The 12,702-nt window shown below is 43.8% G+C and overlaps 2 protein-coding genes across 2 annotated transcripts; one reads left to right on the forward strand and one right to left on the reverse strand.

The window, feature by feature from the left end:
- The first annotated feature begins 6,069 nt into the window (after window positions 1-6,069).
- On the forward strand, window positions 6,070-10,855 carry fhl2a (four and a half LIM domains 2a). Its single transcript, XM_076039797.1, has 6 exons — window positions 6,070-6,207; window positions 8,584-8,759; window positions 8,849-9,023; window positions 9,350-9,519; window positions 9,640-9,826; window positions 9,928-10,855. Exons 1-6 carry the CDS (start codon window positions 6,105-6,107, stop codon window positions 10,077-10,079), a joined length of 963 nt encoding a protein of 320 aa, XP_075895912.1. The 5' UTR covers window positions 6,070-6,104; the 3' UTR covers window positions 10,080-10,855.
- cunh2orf49 (chromosome unknown C2orf49 homolog) lies at window positions 10,696-12,702 on the reverse strand. The gene is given in 4 exon segments (XM_076039798.1): window positions 10,696-11,483; window positions 11,604-11,856; window positions 12,194-12,354; window positions 12,545-12,702. Coding segments are annotated over 4 exon segments (582 nt in total). The 5' UTR covers window positions 12,656-12,702; the 3' UTR covers window positions 10,696-11,426.

Genomic DNA, 12,702 nt, shown 5'->3' on the forward strand with positions numbered 1-12,702 from the left:
ATCGGAGAGGAAAAAGGCAAACTGTGGGTACGATGTCGCTCCCAGATGATAAATGGAGCGATTGTTTAATTGGGCGCATGTTTATTCTGGTTACATTAGCAGCACATCTGCACCTTACAGGGGGTTCTTTACACCAGAACTGGTGGACTGACATTTTTATGTATCCTGAAAAAATGTGTAAACCCTAAAGCAAGTAACAACGAGTGACTGTTTCCTCATTCATTTTTATGCTTTATTGTAACCAAGTTCTCTGTTCGTAAAAATGCCTTGTCAGGACTGATACTTGAGTCAGGAACCCAGTGCTCTGATTATTATCAGTTTGTTTATGACAAAAAAAAAATGTTTAAACGTGCAATATCTCTAAGAGATATGAATGTTTTAGCCATGATTCATTCAAGTCGGGAATTTACTTCACTGCAAATTACCATTCTTAACTAGGACACTATCAACAATACTAGCTAGCGCTTTCAAACTCTCAATGATTTGTCTATAAAATAAGTATAATTGACCGAAGGTGGCGTTCTAATTTTTTGTTTTACACTGCCCCCATGTGTACAACCTGTGCACCTACACTTGTAAACAGATCATACAGGATTCTCTGTAACCTTTTCCTGATAGAAGCTAAACAAATCATTGTGAGTTAAACACAGTTACGTTATGTTCAAGGTTATTACAGTGAGGTCAGAATGTTGAAATTACACAGCGATTTTGTGATAAACCTGATACAAACCCTTTTTTGTTGAATGTACTGTACTGGAAGCTGTGAGAGATCACATTAGGAAGAGTAAACGGTAGATTAGAACAAAGCAGTTAAGATCTGCGTTTCAGCCTGAGTGTTCGAATAGTTACATTTTACACCTCAATGCCATTTAACACAAACCCATTTGACATTTTATGGCCCCGTGAGTAAGACGTAACATTATATGAGCATTTTCAGTCTGCCGTTAAAGTGAAAAGTTAATGGAATGGTCAGTATTTACATACACTGGCTTGGCTTGGCTTATTAATTTAGACATGTCAACAGTTTATCTGCCGGTGCTATAATGAGGACATCTTCCATTTGAGACCCACGCCCCTCATAACATCAGTAGCCGAGCATAATCATCCCACTGAGTGACTGCAGAGAGGCCTGGAGATGAGCGGAGCTACGGTTACAGTGCTGACAGCCTTTATTTTGGCAGGAAGGGCCGCGTCTTCAAGTGCACCTGACAGGAAGTGATGATGTGTGCGAGGAGCCATGTGTCCGGCACTATGTTTGCTACTCACTGGCTTCCATGTCATGAAAAACAGAAATTGTGTTAAGTGTCTCTGCTGAGATAGATCAATTGACCACAACTTTAAAACCACTGACAGTTGACGCAGTGTAATACAGTATAATCCTTGGAGACCGTTGATATTGGCATTTCTTGTGATGCAACTGGCCAAAATCATCTGCTCAAAAACACTTGTAGTTCAAGCACACACCCTCACAGCAATGCTGCACTAATGACACAGGCAGCCTACAGCACAAATGAGCGCTGACACATTAGAGAAACAGTCCTACCAGAAGAGATGGATTTTTCATCCACACACGTGGATGCAACTCGCAAATTTTGCCACAGTGCCTTAAAATGTAGATCTGCATTAGGACGAGGCACTTCACAATGGATACACAGCACATCATTTTACACAGCATTGCTGATAATTCAATTAGATCACTGTCAAAAAGAAAAATGCATTGACTACTTTTCCCATCCGGTGAGCAGTCTTCAAATTCCAAACCTCATCAAGCGACAATCAAAACGATGTTGCTGTCAAAAAAAGGCCACATCACTGAAATTCTGACAGTACTACTAAATGAGTGCTGTTGACCCCCAGCTGCCACCTTGTCACCATGAGTCCCCGAGCTCCCACCAGTCCCCTAGATCCCCTGGATCTGTATTCTGGGACATGGCGCTCAGTGCTGGCTGCCAGTGCCGCATGACAGCTGCTGTTTCTTTGACAGAATTAGGGAGATAAACAGAGCCATGGTCAGAGAGGGCCAGTTGTTGTCCGGATAAATCGGGTCAGATGAGACTGCATTAGCCTGTTAGAGAATGGAAGCAGAATAGAGGGTATCAACTTGTTAAACTGAATCTGGTCTTCTAAAGAAGTTTCAGCAGAGGTGAAAAGAAAATCTTGTTTCCAAAACCACTGGAAAAAGATTCAAGTTGTGAAAGGATCTCTGACAGATAATGATGTACATTTTGTTTTACGTGTTATGGTTCTCCATGTTCTGCGATGAACTGGCGACTTGTCCAGGGTGTCCCCTGCCTTCGCCCTAAGACAGCTGGGATAGGCTCCAGCAGACCCCCGTGACCCTGACCTCGGGACTAAGCGGGTATGGAAAATGGATGGATGGGTTCTCCATGTTATGCAGAACTTTATGAATACTGGCTTTGCATGTGTTAAGGTGAGGCAAACTGCAGGTGGATAAAGACATTCTAAGATGAAAAGACAGACTTCAGCAGTAGTATCTGCAGAGTCCAGGGGACGTTACATCATCTAATTTACATGGACTTAGTAGTGACAGGAATATTAGTCAGGACTGATTGACTAAACTCTTTCAGGGTGGGTTTAATCTTTTAAAGCCCCCACCCCCTCCCTCAGTACGTTTATTTCCCAGACAGAGAGGTGAGAGTCATAATTAGCACAGCAAGCTTCTCATTATTCTTATCTAGACAGTAAGGGGAAATCCGAGACGCAGCGGCAAAGTATAATCTAGTTTAGTTTCAATCTTAGCATGGTTGGGGCAAACTCTAGCAGTACCAGACTGATCTCCACAGTTGTCACGAAGAACCTGGCTCTTCTTTCAGCCACTGCCAGAATATGTTCTGCCTGTTTGGAGTTCATCTGTCTCTGGGCGGCTCGGTATCGACTTGGACTCTTGGACTCTTGGACGATTCTTCAAGTCTTTTTTTAACCTCTTGCCTCCTGTTGTTGGTCAGAGTCGACAACCAAGCTCACATCCAACCACAAAGTTCTCCACTTGACCACAGCTTTCGTTCTCACTTCCTGAAACTGTACATATATACATACATGCATACTGTACATTTTTTATTTGAAATCCCTTCCTTACAAAAGTCCTCAAAATGAACAGCTGAGAGTTTTAAAAAAAACCCTATTGCACATAGAGCTTTAAAAATCCAAGGGAGAGCGTTCCCACTCATCTCTGTCTGGCCTTACAATGAATAATGGTGCTTATTTATACAGGGCATACGCCTCATCTCTGGAACAAATGTATAAATAGCTCTTTGTCATTGACAGTGTAAAGATACACCTTTAATTTATGGAGTCGGGGCTTAGCTGGACTTAGCTATCTGTTTGATTCATAGAGGCACACAAGCAATTACTTTAATTAAAAAAAGAAAGAGGAATCTGTATACAGCTACTTATCTGCTTTGGCGATTGACCGTTATGACTTTGAGCAATGCCTACCATTGAAGATTAAAAACACTTCAGACACGAATCAGCTTTCCAATTGTCTGTAAAAAGATTCAAGGAATTTCTTCAAGTTAACGGAGACAAATCTATGCTAATAAGCTAACTGGTTCCTAGCTGATGCCTTACATTGAATTTATTCATATCTCCCCACGGTTAAGCAATTCATTTGACTTTTTCCAGCTTTAAAGTAAAGAAGAATTCTCACATAGTCAATGCCTCACTTTAACAACATGAACTCCAACATGAACTCCTATAAACACAGTTAAGCAACTGCTGAGCTTCAAGACCTGTCGCAGCAGTAGGAGGCCAAAATCATTCAGGCCAGTTATGGTTTCTCTTGGAGGTCTTCATAATAACGCCGTATATTCTCAGATTCTTTTCACGCTTCTCCACAGTTTGACTCCCGACTATGATCTTCCAGGAGATCATATTGAATCTTGGAAGACTTGGTTGCCGGTTGCCGTGGCCTTAATGATTAACAATCCACTTGTGTCTGTGGGGTGCGCAGAGCTTGACCTTCCCAAATTGCCTAATTTGCAGCATAAGTAAGTGCCGGGCTTTATTATCGTGATAGCCTTGCAGTATCCAGACAGCTGCATCTTTATCCCCCCAGCAGCTGAGTTGGAGGCCTCCATCCGAAGCACAGAGTAGGCGGTGGGGCGTGGCTATGCTACTGCAAAGGGAAGGAGGGAAGACCTGGGACCGGAAAGCTGGTTGGGCCATCTTGAGAGAAGCTCCAGCAGGAAAACAACAATTTAATCAGACCGCGTGTCTCATATTCACTTACCCTAATGATTGACAGACAATATCAATGTCATGTCATGTGTTTACATTGTAAATAGGAATGGAACATGCGGAACAATTGCAATTTGTATCTGTGTTCCGCTTGTATTAGAGGTAAAAAGCTTCAGGTATTCTTCCATTGAGGGGCCCATGACCAAAAGAAATTCTGCAAGTCTATTGAGTGGAGTAATCTAATCAAATCTCTAATCCTCATTCGTGCAGAACTAATTGTTTGTTCTCTTCCTGATGCACTGAGCATCTGACTTCAATTTCGCCAACTTATCCAAACAACACAGCGTCTTGTTCGTCGGGTCAGCTGGGAGAGCTCAGGCGCTTCTGCAGTAAACCAGACAGTGGTTCGATCTTTGGAGGCCACTGTCTCAAAAGTCCTAAGTGCACTTAAAAAGGATCCTGAACACAAAATGGTTCCGCCAGCCGTGTCATCAGTGTACTGGCGCACGTGTAAAATATTTTCAGAGCCTACAAGATGGTTCTACTCTACAAGGCAGTCACTGACTCCAGCATACAATTGAGTGTAAATACTGAATTCTCTCACGAAATCCCTTTTCACAACAAAATGTGGAAACACTGCCTAGCAGATCTCAGGGTAAACGCCGAAGACGAAGCTGTGGACACGGGGTGGGATTATACGTTGTCTGTGCTAGTCTAGTATTTTAATATGCTAATACAGATATGATTAAATGCCAAAGTTTGGTGAATGCGGACAAGAAGAACCCGAGCATAATGAAATCACAATAAAAGTCGGAAGAACATAACAATTAAGGAAGAGACATATGAGAGAACATATGTTCATAATCACATTTGCATATGTACAACACATCATTTTTTTAAGCTTTCAGCTTTATATTTTCTATAATGTCCTATGTATAAACACATTTATGACGCTGCAAAGTAATATACAAACAACTATCCTGACAGGAACATGAATAATGATACATCTCATTTGTTATTTAGAAGCTACAGTGCTGTACTCTCACAATCCCAACTGAGAAATATGTCTTTGGTGCAAAATGCTGATGAGATGCTGATAAAAGTGTGGTGAAAAAAAACCCACATATAACTCTGAGCACGAATATCACATGAACACACACACACACACACAAAACCCAACACTTTGTGATCCACCAGTCTTTTCATGCTGTTCTAGAAATAGAGCCCTTTAATCTTCTGACGCATTTGCGCACTGGAGAGAGTCCAGAGACCACCGGGTCAGGAAAACCTGCTTCAGCAGGGAGAAACACACACAGCGAGAGGGTGAATATGAGCTCGGCATGTTGCTGCCACCGTAGCCACAGTTTGCTTTCCAGCATGGGGTTGGCTGTCTGTCACCGCCAGGTCCAGGACATGAACCCCAGCTGGATGCTCGGGATTAAAACCGATATTCCCCCGTGAGAGGAAATACGGGGAAGCAGAGACGTATATAGGAGCGATTCTTGGGGGGCCGAAGTGTTTGACATCTGACCCTTGGTGGCCTTTCCATTAATCACCAGACAGTCCTCAGTGGGACGTACCGTGATTGCATAAGTGCGCGCGAAACTGCGCCCTCGAGTAACGCAAACGCGATAACGCAGCCGTTAAGAGAAAAATTACAATAACCGGGAGTCGGGTGGAAGCAATAAGGTGAGTGGAAAAGGCTTGCATGGTGAGGGCGTGAACAACTGAGTGACCTTAAAAGGCCACATGGTCCAGCGCGTTGAGCGAGCGAACGAGAGAGGAAGAGAGGGAGAGGGAGAGGGAGAGAGGGAGAGAAGGGGTTATCTGTGTGAGGCACCGCCGTATTTATAGATCAGCTCAAAAAAGATCCCCTGCCCCCTCCCCTATTTTCAATTAGGCCCCCGATGGGTGGGGTGAAGCAATCAGGAGTAACAACAGCCCCTGCCTCCCGGCCGCCCGTCAGTCTGCCCCAGACTCCGCACAGGCACACACTCCTCACACAGGAAGGTAAGAGCCTCCTCTGTTCAGCTGCTCCACTCTCCATCCATCCGCTCGTCCATCTTTCCACCCACCCATCCGTCCTCCTCCTCCTCACTGGTCTTCATCCACCCATCTCTTCCATCGCCCACCCCGGGGGCTAAAGGGCAGGAGGCATAGCACCAAGTGTCCTCCTACCTGTTGCCTCCCCTCCACTTTCCTCTCCTCTATCCACCCCGCGAGGCACCATCCCCATTTAACCACCTACTTCCTCTCTTTTCCCACTGTCGGCGCCTCAGTCAGAGCCTTGTGGCGTTTTTTTCCCCAATTTTTTTTTTCTCTGAGTTTGTCCAAAATCTGACACAACCCTTCTGCCTCCCATCCTATTCTTTCCTCCCATCCTTCTGAGTTCACTGTGACCTTTGGCAGAACTACTGGTGGACTCGGTTCCTGGCTGTACACTTACTTTAGTGGATTTTTTAAGACAGTTTAAATCACTCTGAGGGTTTTGGAGGGAGAAAACTCTCTCAAGGGATTTTTCAGAGATTTTCTTTTTTAGGTCAGTACAAATCAGAAAAAGTCACCTGATGGTCTAAAAGAGCAACCAAAGATTAGAAATATTTCTGTAAAAGTTCAGAGTGTCAATTACTTAGCATCGCACCTAACACACTAAGTAGTGTGCAAATCTTAGTATATATTTAGGAGCAGCCAGATGTTTTTATTACTTTTATTACATTTACTTGCTTTACAGAGTTTGGTCTCCAATTTGACGCTTCACTGGATTATAATTCAGTTTATAGCTTAATTTGATCTAAGCTTTTTATTCCATTAGCCACTTATAATGCAATTATTAGTGCATTTTGTATGCAGTTAATTGTAAAGGACAACAAGCTCCAATGCTTCAGACACACAAAAAATGTATAGGAATATACAGATATACAGGTTTCTGCAGTTTTTAATGGTTAGTTGATAGTTACACAAGTTCCTGAGACCTAAGAGCATTCAAATGTATAAAACAAATTGAGGAAAGGATTAAAGTTCTTTACAATTATAACCCCAAGGCAGTTGATTTAAAATAAATGCATTGATTTCTGTTGGTTTGTTTGCTTTGTTTTATTCTGAAACTCCAAGTGCACAGACCAGAAATCTAAACCCAACTGGCTGAAGCTGAAGCTCACATTGGCATTAAGGCCTGAGATCCCAAGATTGGCCGCATCAAAGAGAGCCCAGAAGATGGAAAAACAGCTGCCTGACATATCTGGATAGCTGAAGGTTTTATTTGTGGCACTCCACATTATCCTTTTCTTTATTTTTAGGCGTCAGATAAATCCTTATATAAGCTAGGTGAGTCACAGCGGCGGGGTTGGGGGAGGTGGGAGACAATGAGGGAATGTGGGAGGGGTTGGGAATGACTCGGAGCAGAAACAGCAGGCGGATTTAAACATCCAAAAATTTCTGCCAGTTGGGAGAACCTAACGCCAAAAGTCCTGGGATGTCACTCACAGAACTTTGATCAGAAATAAATCATTCAAGGCGGCGAAGTTATGAAGAAGATGCTGCAGAGATCTAATGTTCAGTCGAACAGTCATCAAGGAAAATAGAAAAAAGTCTTTGGGGTTCAAAATCCGCCCGATGACTCCATACGGAAAGCACAAATACACTTGAAAGGATTTAAAGCTATGGCTTGGCATGAAGGAGATGGTGTGAAGCTTCACCGTTACCTTCTGAAGGCACATCACGTGCACATTAAAACACATCGCCTTTAGTACCCTTGGCCGCCAGAGCTGAAGCACTAAGCACAGGTGGGATAAGTGAAGGGATTAACAGCCAGACCACAAACAGCTGCAAATTGTAAGCTGCCATTATGATCAGTGCAATTCAAAACCCACTTATACCATGACTCACACGCACACATGCACGATGACAGGGTAAACTGTACACACCGGCGCTGACAACCAAATGTGAGGAGATGGACGAGTGCGGGTACAGTGGCGGTGTTGAGCGCTGGTATGCAACATGGCAGAAGTCGACTGTCTCTGAGCAGGACTGATAGGAGTTATTTATGGCCTCCTCATCTGTCACCCTCCTCAACCCCCACCCGGCTGACTCATGACACGAAGAACAGACCCGAGGACTGCCGCAGAGAGATGGGAGGGAGTGATAAGAGTGTTGGGGTGGGGGTGGTGTAAGATGGGAAAAAAATTGATTTTGTGCAAAGGAACAAGGTTGGAACAAGGAAAAACAATGACAATCTCGGGGAGTCTCGTCTTTGTGAATCTTAACAGGAAGTCCTCTACCGTCCAGAAAAAAAAGCTGTTTTCCACTTCTTCTTTTAAAACTTGGTTTCCACCAAATGTTACCTCACCTTTCTGATTCACTCCCTGCCACCATGTGACCCTTCCTCAGGTGAGTCCCTCCGGATCAACATGACCGAGCGCTACGACTGCCACTACTGCAAGGAGTCCCTGTTTGGGAAGAAGTACGTCCTGAGAGAGGAGAATCCCTACTGTGTGAAATGCTATGAGAGCCTGTACTCCAACACCTGCGAGGAGTGCAAGAAGCCCATTGGCTGCAATTCCAGGGTAAGCAAGGTCACAAAACAGAGGCAAAACAACGGTCCGGAAGGCCAATCGCAGGCTGGATTCTGAGCGTCCATCTGCTGCACTTGCAGGATCTGTCCTACAAGGACCGCCACTGGCACGAGGACTGCTTCAAGTGCTTCCAGTGCAAGCGCTCGCTGGTGGACAAGCCCTTCTCCACCAAGGATGAGCAGCTCCTCTGCACAGAGTGCTACTCCAACGAGTACTCCTCCAAGTGCCACGACTGCAAGAAAACCATCATGCCAGGTACGGAGACGGTCACAAGCGGAACATGTATTTCATCTGAGTCACATGAATTTTTTTTTTGGAGGGGAAGGGTGGAGGGTGTTCAGGTTGTCTCGATGCTGCAGTCATAGTTTTAGCTATGCTTTGGGTCTAATCTATCACAGAATACTCAAACATGTATAAACCAAGTTCTGGTGCATATACATATCTATGCCTAGATTTTCTAGACAACATAGTAGCCTCTATGTTTTAACATTTTCTGACTAATTTGAGAAGGATCATAACAGGAGGTTGACATTTAAGAATTTATATAAAGCATAACCTTTAACTGAACTTCAACTCTGAAGGCTCCAGGAAGATGGAGCACAAGGGGAATAGCTGGCACGAGACCTGTTTCTCCTGCCAGAGGTGCCAGCAGCCCATCGGCACCAAGAGCTTCATACCCAAGGACAACAACAACTTCTGTGTGCCCTGCTATGAGAAGCAGTTTGCTATGCAGTGTGTGCACTGCAAGAAGGTAGAAAAACAGAATTTATACTGTTAATGTTTAACTTGAAGACCAACTTTTAAAAAAACAAATATATATATGGTTACACAAAACAGTTGTGTGTAAAGGTTTGCCATTCTTCTTTGCCAGCCCATCACCACTGGTGGTGTGACCTACCGCGAGCAGCCGTGGCACAAGGACTGCTTCCTGTGCACCAGCTGCAAGCAGCAGCTGTCTGGCCAGAGGTTTACCTCCAGAGATGACTTTGCTTACTGTCTGAACTGCTTCTGCAACCTCTATGCCAAGAAGTGTGCCTCCTGCACCACCCCCATTAGTGGTAGGCACAAATGTATTACATATTATAACCTGATTTTTTTTTTTAATCTAAAATAAAATTTTAAGTGGATGTTCTTCACTGAGCATGCTCTCCACCTTTAGGTCTTGGAGGCAGCAAGTACATTTCCTTCGAGGAGCGCCAGTGGCACAACGACTGCTTCAACTGCAAGCAGTGCTCCGTCTCTCTGGTTGGCCGCGGCTTCCTGACTGAGCGTGATGACATCCTGTGCCCCGAGTGTGGCAAGGACATGTAATTGTCCAGACGAGGAGCTGATCTAATCTGAAATAAATGATAATATATTAGAGGAACAACACGAATACTAGCAAAACAAACAAAAAAAAACAAACACGGAAACTACTTGTTTATAAGTGTTAATATATGCCAAGAAATACAGACTGATTGTCTGTTTTCAGAAAATAAAATGTCTACTTGACACAATGTATTAAGTGTTAGCAGGAAGGTGAAAGCATTTGCCACCTGATAGTAATCGGTTTGCCAGTAGACACCAAATAAAGTGCTTCAAAAATGAACCTTCAATTAACTTTGAAATTTAATTATTACTACTTTGTGCATGGATTACTTACACATTGTAATTAGCAGATTGTTAATGAGCTCAGTTATCTAGTTAGTCTATGTTAAAATTGTCTTGAATGCATGAAATCACTTCAAATTCTTGTGTTGCTGAATGTTTCTCTAGGATACACTGGGCAAACACTGCATAAAAATGTTAATACAAATAAAAGTACATAGGAGATTGCTATTTTAGAAGAGAGAAAATTCCTTTACTTATGGAAGTATTAGTCCAAGTAAAGAGTAGCGTGAATGTTATTAGTGACCTAATATGCTATGTCATAAAAGAGCAGATGAAATTCTTGTGTTGATACAGTGTATTTATTAGAATGTCACTGCAACTGACCGTCGACTCACTATCGTGACAATACTATTCCTGTGTACATGACAGACATCCAATGCAAAGACAACTGTGAAGCTAACTCGAAATTTCAAATAAATACACTTGAAAAATGAAAACGCCATGGTCAGCGCTCTTACTTTTTTTCCCTCTCACTCATAACAACACAATACTGAAATATCCACCAATTCTATCATTATAGAAACGGCAACTTCCTCGACAGACACAGACAACTTCAATTAACCTGTCCAACAAACCCATCATTCAAAAAAAATACAGTTTCACAAACACTCGCACATTGTTCTTCTTTCTGAAAGACTCCTCCAAAACAGACATGACAGCAGACCATCCTTTATGTGGAGTTCAGAGATCAGAGCCGTATTGCTTGTTTCGTCCGGTGGAAGTTCTCAGCGCGTGGGACTTCAGGTGAGGTGCTGCTCTGCGACAGTAAGGGCACTTAAGGTGGCGGAACACAACGCGGGAGTTTGTCCCCTCGAGGCTTCTCCTGGGCACCGACCTGTCCTGTTAGCCTTCAGACCTGAAATCGCTGAGGAGGCCTTGACACACTAGTAACAGGGTTACCGGTGGGATAACACACATGGTGGACAGCACGGCCGGTGGATAATGACATTTTGGTGGCGTGGGGAGACTCTCCATTCAGAGCATAAGCTCTAGATACATAATTATGGGTCAGGGCCACGTCACATGTTGGATCTTTTTCTTCACCTCTGGAGATTTAATGGCGCTCTGAAGAAAAAGACGATAAACATTAAAAAACATTCCAGAAGTGCATTCAAATAGTAAAAACAACCTGACAGCAGATTAAAATTTGGTTATTTTGTCAGAGAGCAGTGGGAAGGAACCAACCGAGCCGTTTGCTTCTCGCTTGAGGTTGCTGTTGCTGTGATGAAGGGAGGAGGAGGAAGTGGAGGACGTGCTCCCGGGCAGCCTGCGGATGGGGTGGGACAGGTTTGCAGCGGGGGGAGGTTTTAATCTATCCGTGATTCCTGTCGCTGAAGTGGTACTTCGACCCTCCGGTTTCTTTACTTTGAGCACGCCAGTGTGAGGGGAGCTTCCGTCATAAACAATCAGAGGACGTTTCCTGCTGTGATCGTTGCTGGAATTGAAAATGACCCACTTTTAGAGTGAATAAGAGCACTAACCTGTACCGTCTGGTAAAGAGTAAAATATGGTGATGCAAGGCAGATTTACAATGTGTAATTTCTTTGAACGTGCAGACAAGACCCTAGAACGTTTTCTAGATCAACATACATTTTTCCACTCATCTCTTATTCCACAATCTTACAATGACTTGCAAGCTAAATTTTAACTGTGACGCTCATTTTAACTTTATTCTAAATAAGATAATCCCATTAGTGTCTGTGAGATGATAAATAAAAACATCAGCTAAGACTGGCAGCATGACAAAAGTGGAGGCCTAAACGGCCGTTCATCAGTCTCACCTGTGACCGGCTGTGGTCTCCCTGCCTCGGCTACGCTCCATCCTCTTGCCCCATCGGCTGTTGGGTAAACTCCTCTGCGGCAGCGGGATGACGTGCCGCAGGTACAGCTCTGTGAGCCGGTCCCGATTTTCGCAATCTCTAGTGGTGACGTTTTTCTGACCCGAAATAAAAAGACGTTCAGACAAAAGCACCACGAAAAACAATCTCAAGTAGAGAGAAACAGTACTGGAGCGACCAGGCGGCTAGGTCCGTTGCTAGCTTGTTTGCTAACATAGAAACGCTATTAACACTATAAACTGTGCATATATAAGCTCAATGTTATCACCCCGTAAACGTTCAACTCACCTCACGTAAAATTAGCTGCATAAAATCTTGGGACAGGAGTTCAGGGTGAAGTAAAACGTCCACATCGGAGATACTGAGACTTTTACCATCTTTTCCCGTGGAGGTCGCCATGTTTGATGCCCGGCTTTTCCCAGCATGCACCGCGTCAGAGTGGCGGC

The sequence above is a fragment of the Nelusetta ayraudi genome, unplaced genomic scaffold (assembly GCF_046127955.1).
Source record: "Nelusetta ayraudi isolate G7.1 ecotype Tasmania unplaced genomic scaffold, CSIRO-AGI_Nayr_v1 ptg000060l, whole genome shotgun sequence".
NCBI lineage: Eukaryota > Metazoa > Chordata > Actinopteri > Tetraodontiformes > Monacanthidae > Nelusetta > Nelusetta ayraudi.